At 42.0% G+C, this 24,360-nt stretch overlaps 1 protein-coding gene across 13 annotated transcripts in view; it reads left to right on the forward strand.

The window, feature by feature from the left end:
* The window catches only part of ZMIZ1 (zinc finger MIZ-type containing 1), a 509,185-nt gene that overhangs the window by 276,391 nt on the left and 208,434 nt on the right, over window positions 1–24,360 (forward strand). For all 13 annotated transcript variants that reach the window (XM_050960048.1, XM_050960044.1, XM_050960038.1 and 10 more), the window contains one exon: window positions 5,030–5,140. In XM_050960048.1, the coding sequence (XP_050816005.1) occupies window positions 5,081–5,140 (60 nt within the window). In that variant the 5' untranslated portion in view covers window positions 5,030–5,080. The remainder of the gene's footprint in view (window positions 1–5,029; window positions 5,141–24,360) is intronic.

Here is a 24,360-nt window from a genome sequence, read left to right on the forward strand (position 1 = left end):
CCAGATGTTGCTTCCATGGCTTCATGGTCTGGGATACTGCCTTGGGAGAGTTGGGAGGGTACTTCATTCAGGCTGAGAAAAAAATCCTGGCTTTTGGAGGAACGGAGTGCTGTGTGCTCTCCGCAAGCTCGTCACCGTCATCCTCATCTTCCTCCCCATCTGCAGAATCCTCAAGCATGGCTAAGATTACCCCCTCCTTGGAATCCACGGTCAGAGGTGGGGCTGTGGTGGCGCCCCCCACTAGAATTGCATGCAGCTCAGTGTAGAAGCGGCATGTCTGCGGCTCTGACCCAGACCTTCTGTTTGCTTCTTTGGTTTTCTGATAGGCTTGTGTGAGCTCCTTAACTTTCACGTGGCACTGTAGTGAGTCCCTGCAGTGAGATTTTTCAAATGTTTTGGCATTTCATCTTTTGGAACGTAGTTCTGCTAGTTCAGAATCCTCTCCCCATACAGCGATCAGATCCAGTACCTCCTGTATGGTCCATGCTGGAGCTCTTCTTCAATTCTCAGACTGCATGGTTACCTGTGCTGATGAGCTCTGCATGGTCACGTGTGCTGATCATCTCTCCACGCTGGGCAAAAAGGAAATGAAATTCAAAAGTTTGCAGAGCTTTTCCTGTCTACCTGACCAGCGCATCCGAGTTCAGATTGCTGTCTAGAGTGGTCACAATGGTGCACTGAGGGATAGCTCCCAGAGGCCAATACCGTCAAATTGCGGCCACACTAACCCTAATTCGAAATGGCAATGTCGATTTCGGCACTACTCGGGGAAGAGTACAGAAATTGATTTTAAGAGCTCTTTATATCGAAGTAAAGGACTTCATTGTATGGATGGGTGCAGAGTTAATTCAATTTAATGCTGCTAAATTCGACATAAACTCGTAGTGTAGACCAGGGCAAAGAGACACAAAACTAAACCAGAAAAGAGCACTCTTATTCCAGAATGAGGGTCTACACACAGAGATCTATTGGTATAACTATACCAGTGTAATTATACTAGTATAGTCATGCCTTTAATTTTCCGCTTGTAGCCAGCCCTTAGCACCTTGTTCAGCTTTCTATATTCTCTGTGCAATTTCATGTGCATATGGTATTCTTTACTTCCCATCCGAAACCATTAAGTGTTGTTATGGGCAATGAAACATCTTCCATGTTACTCTCGGAGGTAGCTGCATGACTATCGTGGTTTATTTCTGTATGTTGTACAGCCCTGATTTTCTGAAAAGTTTCTGAGAAATTTACCGCTCTTGGGAAAAATGGGGTTTTGGACAAATAGGAGAGTAATGCCCGGTTCAGGTAGCTGAGATCACCTTCATTTACACATGTGGTTAACTGGAAGTCAGATGATTGGAGGTGTATTATACACAGTTTATAAATCAATTTGTAATATTCTTTGCAGTCGTCTGGCACGAATGGTACTACATAAATGCAAATCATTATCATTATCTCTATAGAATCCCCCTGCAGTCTCCCAACCCCACACTGTACTGCCAACACCACCACAGGAGTTTTCTTTTGTTATCAGCTGACAGCTTCAGTGCCTGGTACATCCAGCCTTGCAGGGGAGTCATGTTTTCTGGAGGTATTGGGGATGTCCTTGAATCTGTTGCCTGGAGTAGAGTTGTTTTTGAGATTGGATTCTACAGGGTTCTATAGTTGTGAGAGGGTTAATTAAATAATGCCAAAAAATAAGGGCACTTATCTCTGTTCCAAAAGCAGCTTAAACACAGCATTGTGATTACTGGCTGGTTGAGAAAATTTCTACTGGTTTTGTTTTGTTTTGTTTTGTTTGTAAAGAGAAATGAAGCCAGTGATTTAATTCCTTAGTTATGTTTAACAACACTTGGGGGGTGGGGAGCGGGTTTTTGTAATATGCTCTTTTCCTTCTGTCCTAATACGCAATTAAAATGCAGATAATGTATTCCAGTTCTTAAGATGGATTGTTGCTGAAGTGGTGTCATGTCTGGGCTAGCTTATCTCATGATAAATACCTCTGCTGCCCACTGAAAGATTAAACGCCATGGCTACTGAGGTTGTTTTGGGGTCTTGTAAGCAGATAAGAATGTGTTACTCGTTTTTAATAAAATATATCAATCTGTGTTTTCTGAAGGGTCCTTGGTCAGTGCCTGCCATTGAGAAGGTGGTGCTGGCAAAGTCTAATAATGATACTTGTACACAAAACTGGCTTTACCATTCCATGAGTATCAAAATTTATTGACAGGAGTGCTTTATTGAACCCTCTTGTGTCTGGAGTGTGGGGATGAGGTGCTTGAGCTGCTGTTGTAAGACCTCATTTAGCTGTCTAGCAGAAAAGATTTCTTTCCCAGAGTCTAATCCAGCAGGAGCCATGAGAGAATGTTATCAGTTAGGTACAGAAATCTCAGATGGCTCGGGTGCGTGGGACACACGCGGATGCCATGGTCTGGAATCCATCGTGCTGTGACAGTGATGCATTCAGCATATCCATTCAGGGAAGCACAGTTCCCTTTCTGAGGGCTGGGCATTCATACTGCAGGCTTTTAGAGGTGCTCTAATTGAAAGGCTATAAAGTGATGTGAGGTGGGAGTGGGGAAGGGTTTTAGATTCCCTAGCAGAACTAGCATCAGAAAAGTCCACCCTCTCTTTCATGTGTTTGTGGAGAGCGAGATGATATTCCATCAGGGACAGAGCTATGATAAACAAAACGAACTGCTAGGTGTAATAAGAATGAAACTACAATTCACAACGGCAGACATTGGAGTGCAAACTTGGAATCCTGTTGTGCCAGTATAAAGTTTGCACTCATGTAAATATACCATGAGAATGTGTCTTGCAGAATCTGTCCTTCCCCTCTCATAGAATATTAGGGTTGGAAGAGACCTCAGGAGGTCATCTAGTCCAACCCCCTGCTCAAAGTAGGACCAACACCAACTAAATCATCCCAGCCAGGGCTTTGTCGAGCTGTGCCTTAAAAAGCTCTAAGGATGGAGATTCCACTAGGTAACAGATTCCAGTGCTTCACCACTGTCTTAGTGAAATAGTGTTTCCTAATATCCAAAATCATAATATTCCTCTTCCCCTCCCCTCCCCCCTCTCCAGTCATTGGGTGTGAGAAAGCAGCTTCTTACAGTGTTTCAAGGACAGGGAAAAAAATATAGGCAAAGACCAGTTTTGTGACACAATATTCACTCCATGTTGGCTTCAAAGTGTCATGAAAGGGGTTGGGAGAAAGAGGAGTGGGGGGGGGCGCGGGGGCAGCTCATCACCCTTGCCTGAGAAAGGAGTATTAGAAAAAAGCCTTTAAAACTGTTAAGCCTGTTAAGTACAATTATACATAGCTGGAGCCTTGTCACAGTTCTGGTTTTAAACAAATTACAGTGCATATCAGTTGATATTGTGAATTATGGACAGAAATTGCTGGTTGGAATCCAAGTTTCCATCTTTCCAAGCAGCTGCTTTGCCACTAAAGTAAAAGAACAGATAAAGCCAAGAGGGACTCTGTTAAACTCAATCCACAGACAGTGCGCATGGGCTGCAGGGCTCAGTGGGTTACCTTTGTTTGTACTGCATTCCAGTTGGCCTACGTGCCAAGCCTAGTTTTGACTACAGTAGCTGAAAGGTCAGAGCAGAATCCCAAGTGGATATTTATCCCTGTCTCTAAAATGAATGGAGCCCCATAAGTGGCATAGCTGACACTTTTTCAGCTGTGGGCTGAAGGCAGAGATAAAAGGGATTTAGAAAACAGAATTCAGAATGAGATGCAGAGGTTACTTGCTAACCCAGTACCTTCCATGTCCCTAGCTTGGTCACTAATCTTAATTCTTTACTTACATTTCACACTGCTGAAAAACAGTTCTGTGCTGATATATTAATTATTTTGACCAGAGATGCTAATGTGCAGGTGCAGGGTAGCATGAAGCCTGACTCTGAAAAGAGATTAACAAACCTATTTAATTCTGCTCCTCTTGCTGAGTGTTGATGGTGGGGCCAACAGATCACAGTTTTGCTGTTTATATCATCATAATTCCTTGATGTCGTTTCTCATGTGGTGATTTCCTAGTGCTATACCCATGCAAATCAAAATTCTCAACACCTCTTTCAGATGGGAATATGCTGCTCATTTTCCAGATGCATAAAATGAGGCTCAGAGAGTTTGTGGCTTCCCTAAGGTTACATAGCAAGTCAGTAGCAAAGCTGGGGATAAAAACAGAAGCCAAGATTTTTCAAAAGTGACTAGTAGTTTTTGTGGTTTAAAGAAAGACATCTTAAAAGATCCAGATTTTTAGAGGGTGGCTGTTGCTCAGCACTTTTGAAAATCAGACTCCTTTAAAGTATGTCAAGATGTCACAAAATCACTAGTCACTTTTGAAAGTCTTGCCTGAATCCTGAATCCCAGTGCTGTGCTTACTGCCATCACAACTTCTTCCAGAACCATTTTTAAATGACATTTTTTATCAAGGCATACTTATCATTCTAACTGAAAGTACCGAGATCCAAAGCTTTCCGAACTAATACTTAGGCAAGTATAGCTAGGCTCCGTTGTGTAATCCCAGTCCTTATTTGCTGGCCATGTAATGGTACAGTGCATCTGAAATACTTGTGAGAGCAAGAGGTATTTTTTCCCATAGAAATAGAAGGGCAAGTCCTTTATGTCCTTGTTGTCATAAAATCCAGACTTCTTGGATGTTGCCAGCAGCTCTGCTGTTTCATTTTAGTGGCATTTGGTGAAGTAGTTCTGTAGTTCTTTGTGTAAAAGGAACCTTTGTTATTGGCTTCACAAAAGCTCCCAGTGGAGTTTGGTTTACCTAGCTAGGTGTTGTCATGTGACTTTGGAATGTCATTGTTGAATTTAAAATACAGAGCTTCTGCCTGTGCATACTTCGTGGGCCCCCTGACAGCTCCCTTTCCCAAACCAGAAGAGAAAAAAAATCATCCTCAGGAAGGAAGGTTAAACCTGTGACGTGTAACATCCATGGTCTCTCTGACTGTATAGTTGGCAGAAGTGCATGAACTTTGTTCAGTGATCTTTCTTGTTCTTTTTATCTTGCAGATTGAGGGATTTTAATGGCTTTCAGGTAGAAGCCAAGTGGAGACAATCAAAATGAATTCTATGGACAGGCACATACAGCAGACCAATGACCGGCTGCAGTGCATAAAACAGGTAAGCTGAAACTGGAGACCGCTACTAGGAGTAAAGCTAGAGCAGCCACTGCATCGCATTGCCTGGCATGGCACATAGCTGCTTGCAGAGCCTGTATAATGATCATCATCTTTGCCTTTTTGTAAGGGGCATGGGGGGAACATTCTAATCTGGCTGAGTAGACAAACGTCTCCTGCAAGGATCACCACAGAACGAAACCTTTCAAACTCCCCAGAGAGTCAGTTGTCTGCTTGGGTTAATCAGTTTGCTCCCTAGAAGCAGAGAGCAGTGAACAAACCAAATGTTAGTAGATGTTTATTCTTAATATGTGGTTTTTAAAAATGTTTCTTGCTAAATAACAACTAAGCTGAGCTTTAGGGACTGGAAACTGGGGCTGAATTTTCATAAGCATCTAAGGCCCACATTCAGCAATGACGTAGGCACTTTGCAGCCTAAGTTTCATTGAAAGTCAGTGGGACTTAGGCTCGCTCCCATTGATTCCAGTGGGAACTAGTTGCTTAAATACCTTTGAGGATCTGGGCCCTAATACCTAAATCACTTTTGAAAATGGAATTTAGGCTCCAGAATCCCTTTGGGGCTTTGAAATTGTTACCCTCTCTGCATTACTGGGCGAGGAAAGAAGTAGTTCCAAATGCTTATCTAATTGATGGCAGAAGCTGACACCATCTTTGCCTGCTCATTCCTCCTTGTGAGCTGTGCTGCCTGGCTCCTGACCTCCAGCTGCATACTTTCTCTGACAGGAATCTGTCAATGTGGGTGGGTGATGGTGGGGGTGCGGTTTCTCAATTTGAGATGAGGCTAAAGGTTGCTGTATTTTGTTTCCAACCAATTCAAATACCCCCCTCCCCCCAAATGTGTAAAATGTATTCGGGAGATCTCTTAACCCAACTGGATCCATGAGATGAACTCTAAAATATCACTTATTAGAGTTGGATAAAATGTTGTGAATTTTTGTTTCAGTGAAATTTCAAATTACAGCCAAAAAAAGGGGACATGTTTTTCATAACACTTTCCACAATTTTCCCTCTTTTTTGACTTGTTCACCTCTTGTACTACTTGCTGAACAATTTGGACCATGATGATCCAGAGGTCAGTATAGATTATTTGCTTCCAGTTTTTTAATCTCTGCAGGGCAGGGTTGGTCTCTATTATATGTTTATACAGTACCAGCATGATGGGGTTCTAGCCTCTAGGTACTACTGTGATACAAATAGTAAATAATTCTAGTAGGATCCCCAGTTAATGTCTGTTTTAACTAAGTATGAAATCTTGCCCTCATAGCATAAAAATCTCTCTCTGTTAAAAACATACATTATGCTGTGGTCCTCTCTCCCCTCATAACTTTCTTTTGCACAGTGGAGTGAGAATTTAGTGCCCTAGCTTAAATCCTCATTTGAAGCTCAGTTTAAAGTAAGAACAAGTGGTGGTATATTGGCTACACCGAGACTTCTGAAACGTCTTCTTCTATTGCTTTTGTCTGCTCCCTTGCTCTTAGCTTTAGAAATAGCCACCATTGTATAGCATCACGCTATGCAGCACTATCTGGTGTGTGGCTGTTAGCCAAGGATTATGTTTTTTAAGTTAAAGGATTTTTTTTTCATACAAATCAATTATTTTAAAGCAGCTGAAAGCTTTGGTTCTGAAAGTTTGTTTATTTGCTAGTCTGGTGTTACTGACGTGGTGAGCTGAAAACAGCTGCTTTTGGGAAGGTTAGAAGATTGTCTAAAACAGCTGATTCTCCCCCTCCCCTCCCCTCCCTTTTTTTTTTTATAAGCACAGATGCTGGGACAAATCTGATGAGTCTGGTTCATGGAATTCAGTTGGTCCAAATCCACTCCAAGTCAAGTGACCTGAAAGTTATCTCATGGCTGTACAGAGGCCCAAGTGAAATTAAGTTGTGGGGCCTCATCCCCGCTCCTTAGGGATAAGTATCCACATCCCCCCAAATCAATCTTGTTTGGCACTAATTGGCCTGCTTCCTGACAGTCACAACCAAGAGGCCAAGAGCAGGTGGAGCGTTGGGAGCAACCTTGCTTTCCCAACCCTAGAAGCAGACCTCCAGGTCAGGTTGAGAGAGACAGATGAGGCCAAATGGAAGATGCTGTTCTCTGGGTATTCCATGGGTAAATGAAGGATCTCTTTTTCCAGAGGTGCCAGTCTTTCATATGCACAGAATTCACATATATTTTTTGTAATAATCCAAGGCAAAACACAATAAAGCTTTTTCAGAAGAACAGTTTTTGGCTGCTGTAACCGGGCAGACTCACCCCTGCGGCGCCTCCTACTGGTCGTCTTCAGGAATTAGCTCAGTCCAGTGTCCAGAGCACCCTCTGCAGGCCAGTGATCCACCTTCCAGCTACTGGCCCCATGTCCCTCCCTGGACCCCGGTGCCCTTTTACATAGGGTGCTGCCCCCTGGCAGTGACCCTTTGTTCTCAGGGTCTCCCCTCCCTAGGGAACCCCCACCCTCTATTCCCACCTTGCCTCAGTGTATGCCTACTGCCAGTCATTGTCTAGCCCCACACCCTGGGGCAGACTGCAGTATCAGCCAACTCATCACTGACAAGGAGGGTTTGGACCTGCTGCCTTGGCCTACCCCTGGGCTGCACCTTGTAACCCCCAGTACTAGCTCCCTGCAGCCAGGCCCTTCTCCTTCTACAGGCAGAGGAAGGCTATTCGTTTGTGCTCCTAGCTTCTCTGCCTTATATAAGGGCCTGTTGCTCAGTTTGGGGCGTGGCCCCAGCTGCTGCCACTTCCCCCAATCAGCCCAGCCTAAAAGGCTGCTTTCTCCAGCCCCAGCCCTTATCCAGGGCTGTTTTAATCCTTTCAAGGCCGGAGCAGTGGTCCACCCTGCTACAGCTGCATAGTGAATACTTTGTTAGTTAAACCACTAATACTGCACCCAAACAGTGCTACTTTGATTTAGTTACCTAATCTCAGGAGGAGGAGGAAGGAAGGAAAGCCAGCAACCTTCCCAGCATTCATAGGACTGTTCCGAGTTGTGTGTGGAATGGAGGCTGGCTGGAAGATGAGTTAACAGAGGACTTTGTGTTCCATTTGTGTAGGTTAGGGAACGGTGCCACAGCGCAACAAACACAGTGATTTTTGTTTTGCAAGACCCCAGGAGGATAAGTGGCAATCTTGGCAAGTGAGAATGGCCCACCACCTCCTACAAAGGAGAAAGTAGAAGAGTTCTGGCTATCTAAATTTGAACACGGTTGCTTATTTACCCTCACCCACTAACAACTGGTGCCTGGCAAGCCAGCAGTTGAACACAGAGAATGCACACCGAGTTTAGTTCCTCAGCAGAAGCTTCTTTGCTTTGGGCTTTATTTATGTAGAGTAATGTATTTAGCCTATAAAAAGCCCCTTAGTTTATCACAGTTTTAGTAATGGCAATTTTAAAATCCTATACAATGTCTTTTATGAGAGTGGGAAAAGATCACATAAACTGACTCAACCCTACTGGTTCAGTGCTGGGAATCTTTGGCCCATGCATTGTAAATGCCCTCCTGGTATCAATAGAGTCCTTGCTTAAAAACGTTCACTGCGTTTGCTCATAGGTTGGCCCAGATCCCCAGATGGTGTAAATCTGTGGAGCTGTGTTGCTTTACAGCAGCCCCTTGCTCTTACTTACATACACCTCCCTTGATGTGGGGAGCCTGATCATACTTTGTGCTATGTACTGACAGTTGGGAATCATGGCTGTGTCAGATATCCTTCTCCACCTTATCTACTCCACTTCACCACAACCACCCACCCCACCACCTAGTGAACAAAAAGTAACATTGCCCTTCTCTCCTAGAAAGATGCGTGCTTTGTGAGATTAACATGTCAGGAGCATGAAAGGCAACACACACACACACACACCCCAAAAAATAAATCTTTCCTTGGCGTCCAGTGTCTACACATTTTATAACCTTGCTGCAGCTATTGGCCCATGCAACCAGACTGAGAACTGTCTGCTGCACTCCCTGGCCCCCCACCCCAACCCCTGAGAAACACTATAAATGGTAATCCCTGTGCCTCTTTAACTGGATCAGGTTACAACAGAGGGTCAGCGCAGGTTTCTTTCTTCCCAGCTCTCCCAGTCTCTCAGACACAGACAATCCTTTTCTGACTCCACTGACTCCTGTTTCAGGATTAAAGTTGTGATTTCCTCCTTAATTTTTGCATTTTAAAAAGGAAACAAAAACCTGTATATTGATCCACTAGCGAGCAAATGAGGTGTATTAGTAACAAAAATGTTTCAGAGTAGATAAAACAGGACAAACAGCAGATAAAGAAATATATTAGCTCTTTAAAAAAATTACCAGCCTTCTGTGAAACTGTAACAGCTTGTGTGGTCTCTCGGTGTGAACACTACAGCATACACAGGAGTATGTTCTCTAAAATCAAGGGTACATATTTTTCAGTGTTCAGAAGAAAAACTTAAGTGATATTCTTTCCTTGGTATGTAGAATTAGTTCACCATAGCACAAAAGAGAGTTGTAGATGAACTGCGGGGGAGGAGGTGGGAATTGACCTTAGTTACATTTTTACGTTTGTTTAAGCGAAGTGCTCATCAAAGGTGCAGGACTGATAGCCCCTGCAAACTGAAGTTCTCTGTTCACAAAACACTTACAGCACAAACAGATCCCCCACACCATCTGGCTAATATAGCTTAGCCCAGGGTTTCTCAAACTGGGGTCCGTGGACCCCTGGAGATCTGCAAGGGTACTCTAGGGAGTCTGTGAGTCATCCCTGCGGTCGCCAGCCCCGCTGATTAACTTCTCCCCTTCCCTCCCAGTAGGGTGAGGTGGGATGAGACCTTGGGGGGAGAGACTGAGCAGGGAAGGCTTGGGGGGCCGCAAACACTTCAAAATCAAAATGGGGATCCTCGGGTTGCTAAAGTTTGAGAAGCACTAGCCTGAGCGGCCCATGCAGTGGTGAGAGGATAGTTTAGTTTCCATTCTCTCCTTCAGTCCTCTGCTGGGACTGCCCAATGAGTGCTCAATACTGTGGTATATTTTGGGAGGCAACCCAGTAGTCTTATTCACACTGGTAACTTTCAGTAACTGCCAAACAACTGGGCTGGATGTGAGCTAGCCCAGGGGTAGGCAACCTATGGCACACGTGCCAAAGGTGGCACATGAGCTGATTTTCAGTGGCACTCACACTGCCTGGGTCCTGGCCACTGGTCCAGGGGCTCTGCATTTTAATTTAATTTTAAATGAAGCTTCTTAAACATTTTAAAAACCTTATTTACTTTACATACAACAATAGTTTAGTTATATATTATAGACTTATAGAAAGAGACCTTCTAAAAACGTTAAAATGTATTACCGGCACGCGAAACCTTAAATTAGAGTGACTAAATGAAGACTCGGCACACCACTTCGGAAAGGTTGCTGACCCCTGAGCTAGCCACTAGGAGAATAATAATAATAAAAGACTGACTGTATATCCTATGACCTGTCCCCCCTAGCAATCCTGTCATCCCCATTGTAGTATTTGCTTTTTACTCATTCCTCATAATACCCTTGTGATTCTTCAGCCAAGTAAATAATTACTTGAGTCATAGCATCCATTATTTTTCTTAGGCAGTACAAGCAAATTCCAGGCCTCCTGCAAAGTCTTTGGATTGGACCCCTGTGGCCTTAAAAATGTCTAGATTCGAAATGTAGAGCTGCCCCAACCCTGAGACTTCCTGGCTGCTGTCTACTGCTTTCTGAACTGGCTCTGTTTGCATACAGCTTTTTATGGCTTTTGTGAAATTCTTGAAGTGAGAAAGGTCAGAAAATCTTTCCATGTAAAAATTACAAGGAAATCACCCCTTTCAAAATACATCTGATATCTTGATACTGGATTGAGGATTGCCTTCATGATGTTAAAGCTGTGTTGAAATAGCCACGTTTATTTCCAGTAATAGGTTAAAGGAAGTATCTGGAGGTCCTCTGGTATCTGGGGTACTTTGCTGTGGTGGGAGTGGAGAGTGCTGTTTCCGCTGCATGTGTCATGTTACATCAGGGTGCACTGAACAATATCACATCAAGCGATGCTCTATCACTCCTAATGGGAAGCACACATCATATTACTGATTTCTAGAAACAGATTAGCATTTCTTCCCCTTCTCTTCAAAGAAGGAGCTTGCTGAATTGCTGTGGTTTGAATGCATTTTATTGCCTAGCTGGCCATTCGGCAGATGTATGTTAAAAAGTCTAATTGTTCGTGTTTGTGTTGCTTCTTTCTTTCTGCAATTGCAAACTAACCTTGGGAACAGCCTTTTTCTTTTTCTGCCTTCAGTGCTTGGATTTTTTTGTAACTTGCCATTTAGTGGAAAGTTGGATTCTTCACGTATTTGCATAACTTCTGTTAGCATGAAAATCCTGAAGCCATTTGAAAAAAAATCTTCCTACTTTCCAAAATCTCTTATTGGAGAATGTCGGTGTTCCCAACTCATAAGCACTATTAACGTATTTTTGACTGGTGTGGGTTAATGGTGTAAAGGTAGTAATAAAGATACTTGAAAGTTGCATAATTCACTAATTTTAAAAATAAATGGCATTTTGCCATAGAGACCATTTGGGCAGAAACACCTTCTTATTAGTGGTTGTAGTTCCATGTAGCTACTGCTGTTTTTTAGTACTGAATTATCAGTGGCTTATACCAATAAAGATAAGGTTGAAAAGGGCCCTTTCTTTACCTTAAAAAAAAGTTGTGTTTTTTATAGATTATTGGTTGGTCTGTTCATCAAAAGTGTCCTAGTATCTATCTTGCTCCTATTTTTCCTGAGGCCTGTATAGTTACAAATTCTTTGTCTGCTTCCCTCCTCGGTCCATTGGAACATCTCTCTGCTGTGGGTAAATATGTTTAGGAAAAGACTTGCTTTCCTGGCTTCTCAAGACCATTTGTAGACTTTATCCATCAACATTTCTGCCATCTTTGATCCTTCATCTTGGTAGGCTGCCCTTCTGATATGGGCAGTCAGGATGTGAGGAAAAGGGAAAAGGATATGGTGTGGTATGAACAGGCTTGAGGAAGGAAACATATGCTTTCTACCCATGTTTGTGTCAAAGGCAGAATTGGAGTGGCTTGTTACGTGAGAATTGGCTGGGTTTATGAAAGGTGCAGCCTCTTGAATATGATCCTTCCACTTTTTGATCTGGGCTAGTGGTGAGTGTGCCAAGTTCTATCAATTGCCTTATCATAGCACCTGTTTCTAAGGGATGAATGATTTTTCCATAGAGGGATTGTACTCTCTCAAACCTTTTAATCCTGGAAGTCTACAATATCAGGAACACTATTACTCTTCCACATAATTATCTCATCTGACCTACTGCTAAAAATGGCATGTGATTTTCATGGGTAAATAAAGGCTATAATTTTAACAATACTGGAAATCCAAAAGGCTATGGGTCAATCGTGCACATGGAATTCTTTGATTAGCAGCTGGCCTTTGCTCTGCATTGAATATGTGATACAACTGGTAGCATGTCTCTGATTTTTGACATCCCATTTTTGCCTTGTCTGTCAAGTTGAATATCTTTACAGGAGCAAGGTTCTGCTTATTTCCTTTCATATGCTTACACGTGTTAGTAGAGTAATGAATCCATGTGCTTCAGACAATGGATACAATTAATATATTATCTATGGACAGTTAGATTAGATTAGATCTGTCCAAAAATAGGGGGGAGGGGTAAATACGGAATAATTTTATGTATCATTTTTTTTCTTCAAAATGTTCTTACTGTCTCTCTTTTAGCACCCCGGTCCTTCCATTTCACACAACTCTGCCATTAAAACTGAAGGAGAACTCTGTCGGTGGTGGTAGAATGTGCTCTTCCGTACACCAGATAGGAAGGTCCATTCTCATTTATTAATGTGCAGTGCACCAAGACAGCACGTTGTGATGCTGAATGTAGTTTCAGAATGTTGGTTAAACCACACAGCAGCATGTGCTGGGGCAAAGGACATGCTGCGGTTCTGAAAGTTGGTAACTCCAGAGAGATTAGATTTTTAAAAAGGAACACAAGTTTTCACCATGTTTATGCATCTTCAAACTGAACTTTGTGTCTGAGCCTTGAGCTGCACCAGAGTATGTTGGTTGTTTGCTATGTTGTCCTTTGTTTTTCTCTAAATGATTTGTGTACCTGACTTAGGTCTTTGGGTGAGGAAGTCAGTTGCACAGCTATGGGATATATCCTGCTTGCTAGGTGAGAAGTTAGCCTGACTTTCATTTACTTAATGGTTCAAACCTAATCAATGTATGAATTGTTTAAGTCCATAAAACTGTTATGTTGTTGCTGTTAATAACTGGTATTGTGTGAGCCATTCCAGTATTCAGATGGTAACCTGCTAAAAGTCTGCTGGTCAGATTTTTAAAAGCACAGAATTGACTTGGGATTCTAAGTCTTGTTCTGAATGGTGACTGAAGTACTTAGGATCTGAAATCCCATTAACTTTCAGTGAGATTTAGGCCCCTTAGTGCCTATATCATGTTTGGAAATGGGACTTAAGACCACATTTTTAAAGGTACTTAGGTGCCTTTTAAAGATGCAGATAAATGCCTAGTGGGATTTCCGAAAGCATCTAGCACTGATTTCATTTTAGATACCTGAATACCTTTGAAATATGGTGAGCAGACTCCCGAGTCACTAAGGCACCTTTGAAAATGTTACCCTATGTTCCTTTTTGCTCTGGCAAGTCCCGACGTGTCTGTAAGTTTCCACGGATGCTTATTGGCATGTCTCTACAGAGTGTAAGTGCACAGCAAACTCGGGTGTAAATCTACAATGCTATAGCCTGCTGCAAATGTGGACCCTCATATTGTGCACTAAAAATTCCAGAGTCTGCTTCAGCCTAGCAGAGTCCACATGGCCAGTTAGTGCGTGGCAGGCCAGAGCGTTACAGATTCACATCTGTTTGCCATGCGCTAACTCTCCATGTAGACAAGCCCTGAGAAAAGTCTCCCATCAGCCCTGACATTCTTCTCTGCTAAGAAGGAGGGAAGAAGCTTTTATGATGCCAATTGAAGTAACTTATTTTCCATCTTGATGTTTAAATATTGGATCAGGGTAGGGGGAAGAAACTGTTATTTCCAAGCAGACATAATGGCCATTTATATTAATAGCATCACGGTGCTCCATGGCATAATGGAGCTTTTCTTCCTTAGCTGGTTAGGGCTAGCTGCCAGAGATCTTCCCAGCCTCCTCCCTGCATTTGAGCTGTTTGATTTCTAACCGAAAAAGAAGCTGACATGACAGAGTTGTCCTCCTCCCCCAAATGCATAAAACACAGAAGTACATGGGGTAAGGAAGGGAGGGGAGAAGGGTAATTTCCTTGGGGGAGGGTCACTTCCTATTTGGATGAACTGGTTACAGAAGCTGCTGAGATAGTGCTGCTGAGACTTTGACTTCCAACAGCAGATGTTTTTCTTTGGGTGGGTCTCTTTGTCCTTAGCTGTCTAATTACCTACGAGGCGGTGCCGTTCTGCTACTCTGAGCATTTGAAGATTCCTGGTTTTCCTCTTGCCTTTCTCGCTATTTGTGGGAAGCATTATGGCTCCCAAGAAGAGAGTCAGTAGGGCTGCTCAGGAATCTGAGATCAGAACTTTGGCGGTTACTCCGGTTACAAAGTTATTGCTACAGCAGTCTAGACTTGCTGAGACGGGAGTCGGAATCAGAGGTATGGTGACAACTGACTGTCCCTTCTTGGTCAGCCTCTCACAGCCAGATAATGAGGAGGAGGTGATACTACAAACAATTCAAGCTTTGGAGCAGTGCATTGGACAGGTAATGTTGTCTAGCCAGTTTAGTTTAGTAAACAAGCATTTTGTTTAACTTGAAATTGAAGCCAGAGGACAGAAACAAGGTAGCAACTAAAAGGAGAGCATCATTTGGTGACTCAGTGGGATATGAGGGTTATTTAGGGACATATCGCAACAGGCCCAGCCCTGTGGCACAAGTAACTGAGGAGACCTCCAGGTGTCATGGTCTTTAGGGACATTGCATTCCTGTTCTAGCTCAGGATCTCCAGGGCCAGCCAGCTTTCCCCTTTGGCAGTAGGATTGGAAGGGAGAGGATGTCTTAACGGTCAGTTTCCCTCTATTCCTGTCTGAAAGCAGAAGTAAGATTCAGAAGCAACAGTGCAGTGCCTGCTAGAGCTTTAGCAGTTGAAAAAGGCAATTTTTCATTTCACTCCAAACGTGAGAGTCTGAAATGAATCCTGAAAAGGATTTTTTGAATATGATGCTTACTGGGATGCTTAGCTTATATAAAAAGCCAGGATCCCAAATTATTTATTAGTCTGTTTTGAAGCAGTCCTACACTGAAACTGTAAACCCAGATGGAAGTGGGCAAGATGTATAGGATGGTAATTAAAAGAGCCCTGTCTATTGGAGGTACAGAAAGAGTAGAACAGACAGGTTATATGCCTGCAAACTTGTTCATTGCTGTCTGGTATTGCTGCTTGCAAAACCTTTTTCCCTTCAGAGTTATCAGTCCTATTTTTTCCAGAGTAAGATAGGGATAAACAAGAAGAGGAGAAGGAAAGTGAATGGTTGGGCTCTAGGTTTCAAGAACGTAGATGGCGAGTGTCATTCTTGTGTCCTGGAAAATTAAGGAAACGTAATGGTTCTATGAGGTATTTGTCTTATGTTTGTGGGCAAACAAAAGCATTTTTAAATATTTGTTCAGGGTTTCATGAAAAGGAAATTGATGACTTTTTAAAGACTAAATCAAACTCTGAACAGTTGCCTGCAATGCCAGTTACAAATATTCTTCCTGAAACTGAAGTAGACGATGATTTAAAAAAAAAAAAAGTACTGAGTTATGAATCTGGTGCTATGGGGGATTTGACCCCTCAAAATTGAATCTCTGAAACAGTCACCCTATAAGTGATCATAGTGTGAAAAATTAAGTTAAATTTATCAGGTTATGGTTTGAAACAAATTTTGAACATTCAGATGGCTTGTGTTGTTTCTCAGGGTAATCATCACTGAATGTTCCTTCCTATTGGAAATTGTAAAATTGCTGTTGGCAATGGAACTTTAATTTCCAGTGTTAGTTGTAGCCTTCAGGTTGGCCATTTAAGACAATGAAGAGGTTAATCAATTAGATGCACCTCTTCCTATACCTGGCCATTGCTAAATATAACCCTGAAGCTTTCTGAATGCATATTTATCTTTATTGCAATGAGTATTGCAAATTTCATCTTTCCTAGGAATACTGAAAAATCAGTCCCATGCAGACATTTTATATACAATGTATATTTTGCTGATGGGGGCTGGTGAGAGTATGACATGTTTGGATGTATGTGCTGTTAGAGTGGCATTAATTCTGTTCATTCTATATGGACTATGAGATTAAAATAATAAAGCTAAAACACAGAAATACAAGGAAGACACATGATAAATATTTAAGTGTTCAGTAAATGAGCAAAAAACCTTTGAAAAAGTACATGTCAAACCCAATACAGTATACGTAATTTGACAGTTGGCTGTGGATTTCTTATTGTTTTTTTTTAAGGAAATCTCTGCCCTTATGCCACTAGAATTGAGAAAATAGAATAAAAATTGAGTTTGGTCCATTGGAAAGAGCAAGGAAATGGGAGTCAGTACTTCTGCTTACTTTTGCCAACTCTGTTCTTGGCTCCCTTAGTGCTATTGGGCAACTCAATCTCCCTGTGCCTCAGCTTCCCTTTTTGCAGTAACTCATGATTAATACTTTCCAACCATTTTTGGGTTATTGTGACCTTCACTGATTTCGTTAAATCAGTTTGAGATTCTCCGGTGGAAGGTGCTGTAGAATTACTTATCAATTGTATTTTGCACATGTGTAACAATCTACGTTTTCCAAGAACTATTCAGACATTACTTATGAATAAACCCAGATAATTCAAAATGCTGTCATTTCAGCTTCAAATTATATAATTGTTCCTAATGTGGAATTTTGCAGACCGAGGACCTACTGACCTGTGGTCTCCGCATATCCTATTTTAAAATACATTGCACAAGTAGTTTCTTTTAAACAAGATAAGTAAGCATGTGTCTGGAACAAATCGGCTTCCAGCAATAAAATCCATTAACAACTTTTCCTGAAGTAAAAGGTTTAGATTGTCATCCACATAGGGAGACCTGGTATATTTTGGAGGGAAAGACTGACACATACCTTGAGAATGGTATCAGAGGGGTAGCCGTGTTAGTCTGGATCTGTAAAAGCAGCAAAGAGTCCTGTGGCACCTTATAGACTAACAGACATATTGGAGCATGAGCTTTCGTGCATCCAATGAAGTGGGTATTCACCCACGAAAGCTCATGCTCCAATACGTCTGTTAGTCTATAAGGTGCCATAGGACTCTTCGCTACCTTGAGAATGGTAACTCAGAAACATGTTGAGATATTTAAAAACTCAAACGGCCTTGCAAAATGGCACAGGCATTGAAGATGAAAGTTCCTATATCATTAAATTGGTCCCAACACCTTTGCCCAGGGTTTCTTTGTGTAAACAGTTTGGCTAACTAGAGTGGGCAATATCCAGTATTCATCCACCCAGAACAGAAAGGGTTAAATGTTAGACTCACCCACCCACGGTGTTGTATTTTATTACAACCTTTTATATTGGAAATCAAATGGAGGAGAAGGGGGAGAAACCTATATAAAGTCCAATATGAGTACAGATGTTTTCATGAGTCTTACTTAAATTTCACAGCAGACAGGATCTCACAGATCTAAATGGCTTGGAACTTGCCCACTTGAGAGACCCACCCCTTCCCCCATATCACTGTTCTGGCTCTAGTTTGTCCCCCAGAATAAGACAGAGGGTGGTAGTGAAGAGTGTGTTCTATTTGAAAGCCCATTAGCTCTGGAACTCATTCCCCCATCCCTCCTGCTCCAAAATGGCCCAAATTTCTTGACTTTCTGGGGACACTGCAAAATCATACACAATTGATAGGAGCTGCTGAAGTTTTGGGGCTTTGCATGGAATAGGAAGGGGCAGTATATTTTGCTGTGTGTTTTCTTGTGGGTATTTTAACTTACGAGTGATATTCTAAGAGACCGTATGATTAATTTTTATTGGGACACCTAGAAGTCATGTACAGGCATTTTATTTCTAATATATTTTGGATGTAAATTTGTAAGTATACAAAAAGGTTTCCAGAAGTGCTATAATCCCAATTACTAGTGCCTTGAGCTAGCACATGTGAACCAGGTCAAGGTGGCTAGAAAATGAAATTGATCAGTCTAGTTAAAGTCTCCAATATGAGTGTAGTGCACCAGTTAGACTAACTAGATTTCATAAATTTTTTTGATATTAATAACCTTAGGCAGTGATGTTTAGACATGAAGATGCGAGGAGCCATATAATCATTAAAAAGGGTCCTGGAGAGCCAGGAAATCCTAACTTTACACGTTGATGTTTGCATTGTAATACTGAAGCTTTGTATCATTATACCTGGTCAGGGAAATATGATTAAACAATCAACTTAATAACTATGCTCTGATTATCTTGAGACTCATTGTGGCTTCTTGCTTCTCTTTCACTCGTCACACACTCCCCCTGCAAGGTACTTTTCTCCTCTCTGAAGGAAGGATTCAAGAAGCAGTGTCCATAATGATAATCCAGATGTCCAGCACTTTCCATGGGGCCTTGTGTGTCATGGAGTGTTCTTTTGATCGACATCCCTCTTGTTCCACTTTAGAATAGGCAGAAGGGGAAGCACAAATCAGGTCTTCCTTATGTATACCACATTGATGTGAGAGCTCCAGGTTTAGTATTACCATTCCTCAGGTGGTGATGGTGACATGGCTAAAGACTGAATTGGCAAATGTTGTTGTAACTGGATATATACATTACTATTGAGCAAAATGAGCTGTTACCGCTAAAGCGAGCCCGTTTTCTCTGCTGGCTATGAGAATGAGATACCAGGCTCAGGTCTTAAATCGCAAAGGCACGTTGGCCAGCTTGGCAGGGCAGAGTATAGCACAACAGCACCCAATAATTTTTGTTATAGAGAAGGTGTATTTGTTGTTTTCTGCCTTATTAGGAGACAAAAGTTCTGTTGTAAATATTCAGAGTGTACTGCAGCTATTTATATACTAAGCATATAACCCAGAAAAGAGATGCAGCCCATGTAATTCTGATCAGCAAAGTCAGACTAATCCTCATTTCAGCTCTTTTGGCTTCTGCTAATGGTTTTCAAGAACAGCCTCATGATGAATATATTGCTGACACATAACATGGCTTTTTAAAGTAGGTGGACAAGATGGAGTTGCTCCCAGACGCACATTATCCCCTACCCCCTCCACCCCCACTCCTCCTCCGCAATTCAAAAGCAAATCTTGTGATCACTAAATTAAGGGACCAGCACTGCAAAGTAGTTTAGCTGACATTGCTATTTAAATTTTGAAAAATGAATTGGATAAATTCTGGAATCAATTCTGCAAACATCTGTGTATCATTGTGAGGCCATGGCTACACTGGCACTTTACAGCGTTGCAACTTTCATGCTCAGGGGTGGGAAAAAACACCCCCCTGAGCACTGCAAGATACAGCGCTGTAAAGCCTCAGTGTAATCAGTGCCGCAGCGCTGGGAGCCCGGCTCCCAGCGCTGCAAGCTACACCAGTAAGGGATGTGGTTTACGTGCAGCGCTGGGAGAGCTCTCTCCCAGCGCTGGCGATCTGATCACACTCACACTTCAAAGCGCTGCCACAGCAGCTCTCCGAAATTTCAAGTGTGGCCATACCCTGAGAATGGCCTTTGTTTTGCAAGTGATCTCCTGCCCATGGGGACAATGTTCTCATGTGAATAGAAGATTTAACATGAGTTGGAAAGACTCAGTGTGGGCCAGATTCAGTTCTGACCTACACAGTGGGGTCAGTTACCTGTCTGGGGACAAGCGGGTTGGAAAACAGCTTGTTGAAAACTTCAGAAAAAAAGGTAGTGAAACATTTTCCCATGAATATTCTTTAGCTGAAACGTCAAATTTTCAACAAATTTCAACTACTCTATAAACTGAACAAAACCCAGCAACAATATTTGAAAAATTCTTTGTCAAAATTTCCAAAATATTTGTGAAGCCCTAGAAATTGATTTGGTATGCACTGGCCATGCAAAAAAAAAAGCATGTCACTTACAAATGGTGGGGAAGCAAACGGGGCTTTGCAATGAACACGTTAGTATAAGGTTAAGAAGCAGAAGAGGTGTAAAAGGAAAGCAGGGAGATAATTAAGCTTGGAAGCACTGCTTTATTTGGTACACTCTCGTTGCTTTTCCCTTTAACCCATAGTATGGTCTGTTGGTGTGTACATTGAGAACACTCTGCATGTCTGCTGAATTCTGCATCAGTATAAGTTATGCTGCCTCATTGATTACTATACAATTCCTTGCGCCTATTTTCAACCCATGCACACTGAATTTTGCTCATGGATTTCCATGGGAGTGGCTCTTACGTATCCAGGGACTGAACTGGACACTGCTTGTCTGTGCTGATATTTTCCCTGTTTTCTTTTAAATACTCTGGATAAAGATGTTCTTTCCTTGCTCACTATTTATTGTTTTCCTTCCCTTGAAATGGGAACTGCAAATACTGAAATGTATCGAAGGCGGCCTGCTTTCAAGTGTATCTTCTCTTAGTAGCTGTAGATTTTATTCCTAGGTCTGTGTCCTTGTATGAGTAATTTAATCTGTCTGTTCCTCAGTTTATCCATTGATAATAGGGAGTGTTTGGAAGCTTAATAAACATTTGTAGGGCAATTTGAGAGCCTCTGATGAAAGATGCTCCATATAAGTGCAAGGTATTCTTAAAGACTAGTGAATGAGAAAAGCATTTGAAATTTGAAAAAGTTTCTATCTGGATGCAGAGTTCACAGCTTGAACCTTTTTATTTGCCTATATAAAAAACAATCTTTGTTACAGAAGGAGTCTGTAGAGCTATTCCTTTTAGAGAATTGCACTATGTATCACTATATGTCGATAAGCACAGCTCAATTCCCTAAAAGAAAGAAAATAGCTCAATATTCCCCTCTATCCTCCTGAAGAAAGAAAGGACATTTTGATTCTTGGTTTCAGTTGTGTTTTTAATTTACTAAGTATAGTTCCTGACGTATACAGACTCTCAGATGTGTAATCACATTACTTTACCATCACAAAAGAGAAAAACTACCTATTTTGGGTCATGGCTTTTTCCATTTTAGAAGCACATCAGCAATTAGTGGCTCATATTTCTACAACACCACTTTAGTTCCATAAGAGCCAATGAAGGGCATGTCAGGGAGCGAGAAAGGGACTGAATTCATGAATGAAGAACCATAGCAGTTATCCATGCATGAGAGGGAGGAGATCACGGCTGGGCTTACTCTCTGAGCCTCTTGAGCATTTAGACTAATAAAAGGCTGTATTAATAAATTACTGTGAATGATCGTGGCTGATATGCAGGTCCTTTGCTTTTTGAATGCGGTGGGAATGACTTATCAAATTTAGGTCTAATAGCCACATATTTGTATGCTATACACAAAGAACTGCCTGGTCTCATATCAGTCAGTCAATGGCAAGGGTGTCTGAATGAGAGTTATGTTTACATTATTTAGACAGGCAATTTATTTTAATTTCAGCGCTAAGCTTGCTTTGTCTAGTACACAGGACCACACTAATTCTGCTCCAGTGTTGTTTAAGTTGCAGAGAATCCTTCTAATCTTTCCTGTTTGTCTTTTGCTGTTCTGTGCGTGTTCAAAGCTGCAGTATGTTTTCATTAAACACAGCGAAAAGCAAGTCCAGGTGAATTTTAAGATGGAGTAAATGATTAGAAAACGTTGACTGATTTTAAATAGAAATGATAGTTTTTGATTTGCAGCAAAAAAAGTTTTCTTGGCTGGTGGACTCTGCAGAAGCAGCTGGACCCCATATCTTCCATACTAAAGGAATAGATTTGGGGATTGCCAGAGATGAAGAAAATGCTTTTAGAGGTAGATAAGTTTGGCCAGATTGTCAGCTGGTGTTACTTGACTTCTCTGCAAAGGAACTAGCCCAATTTCAGTGTTGCCAATTCTTGAGATTTTAATATAGGGTCTCATGATGTTTGGTGGATATCTTTTTAATTCCCAGTTCTTGGAGTCATGGGTTAATGTTCTAGTGTAGAAAAGGCAACATATGGCTAGTTGGAGCAAGTTGATACTGTATGTCTTTTTCCAAGCAGTGAAAATCTCCATTTGTTGGTAGTTGTATTCTTCTAATCTAATACAAAATTGCAAGGCTTTGTGTGGCTAGTGAAGCCAGAGACTAGGCAGGGGCCAAAGTGGCAATCCATGTGAGAAATGCAGTGGCTGTAGGCCACTGTTAATTAACCTGGAATCTAGCAGCATGGCTTAGCGTCTGTGTGATTAGTTATGTTATCATTCAGCAGTTCAATTAAAGCAAGACATAAGACACAGAGCAGATGTAACTGGGCAAAATAAACAGACAACTTGAGTCAGCCTTCATAATTTGGTGCGACATCACATAAATAAATGCAATAACTTGTTTAGCATAGTTAAGCGGTTTGCTACTCAAAAGCATCCTATTTGCATGACATCCCATTTGAGCAGCAGTTAAGATACGGTAAATTAGTTCTGTGTCTTCAGAGCCTGGCATATTTCAAAGAAAAGAAAAAAAATACCTCCCCCCCATATGCATTTGTAAATTAAAATTCCACGTTTAATTTCCATAGCAACATATAAAAACACAGTCTGTACTGAGATTATTTTGTTTTCCATATTATTGTTGTCATGTTAGTGATGTCTTGATATATGCATGATAACATTAACCCTCTGTAATTATTCTTAATTTTGCACTGTTGTCCCAGAATTTACTGCATTGCTATAGCTACAACATGTTGGTATACATCTGGGTTGTAATCTTCTATATTTATAGGAGATACACCTGGTATCCTAGCCATATTTCATTCCAGATAACTGATTTCTGTCTTCCTAAATTTTTTTTTCCTCAAGATTTCAGTTGTATAAGGCTTGCATTTTGGTGTGGGTGTATAGAGAACTCGGTATATAAAGAGTATATGACTTCTTGTTTTACAGTGCTCTGGAATCCTTTCAAAATTTCAAATCTATATTACATATGCCTGTCTTGCCCATATTTGTGCATGAACTGACCAATACTGGTGTGTATGTGTTCAGGTTGATGTGCATGTGATTACATATTGTAGGTCAGGGATAGTCAGTAGGTCAGCTGTGGGCCAAATCCAGATCACCAGATGCTTTTGAACAGACCCCAAAACCTTTTTATTTACTTATCCTTGTGGTTATTTTTTTATTATTTTCTATGGAGTCTGGATCTTGACTGTATCTTGCCCAAGAAATTTGGACCTTGACCAAAAATAATTACCTACCCCTGTTGCAGGCCAACAGATGAGGGTGTCGGATGTCAGGGCCTTGCAAGTTGACTTCCCATTGAAGGAAAAATCAGTGATGCTGAGTTTAGGTATAAACTTAATGCAGCTTCTTTTATTTACACATATATACCAGTTAAAAAGCAGAGATCCTCACAGACAGCATGTAGATAATCCTCTCTTTCAGGGGTCTCAGCCCAACCACCAATTCCTGCTTCCCAGGGAACAACTCTGCCTCAAGAAGTTAGTGAGATTAAGGCAGAGAGAGAACCCCCTTGCTTCTTGCCATAGCTCCCCTGTGCAAAATACTGCATCAGTAAATAAATAAATAAAATTTGCTTGCAAAAAAAAAAAAAAAAACAACAACAACAACTTGGGAGGCTGGCAGCACCACCTGGAGTCCTAAGAAGCACTTAATTATAACAACTTGGTTCTAGAAACTTCTCTTGAAAGTTCTGGGGCGGGCAAACTTTTTGGCCTGAGGGCCACATCGGGTTTCGGAAATTGTATGGAGGGCCAGTTAGGGGAGGCCTCTCCAAACAGCCAGATGTGGCCCGGCCCTGCCCCCTATCTAACCCCCACTGCTTCTCACCCCCTGACGGCCCCCTCGGGTCCCCTTCCCCATCCACCGCCCTGCTCCCTGTCCCTTGACAGCCCCCAGAACTCCCACCTCTGACTGCCCCCCATCACCCCATCCAACCCCTCCTCTCATTCCTGACTCCTCCCCCCCGGGATCCCTGCCCCCTTTCAGCCCCTGTTCCCTGCCCTCTGACCGCCCCAACCTCTATCCACGCCCCCGCCCCCTAACCACCATCCCGAACTCCCCAGCCCTCTATCCAAACCCCTTGCTCCCTGCGTGGAGC

This window comes from Gopherus flavomarginatus, chromosome 6 (genome assembly GCF_025201925.1).
Source record: "Gopherus flavomarginatus isolate rGopFla2 chromosome 6, rGopFla2.mat.asm, whole genome shotgun sequence".
Lineage (NCBI taxonomy): Eukaryota > Metazoa > Chordata > Testudines > Testudinidae > Gopherus > Gopherus flavomarginatus.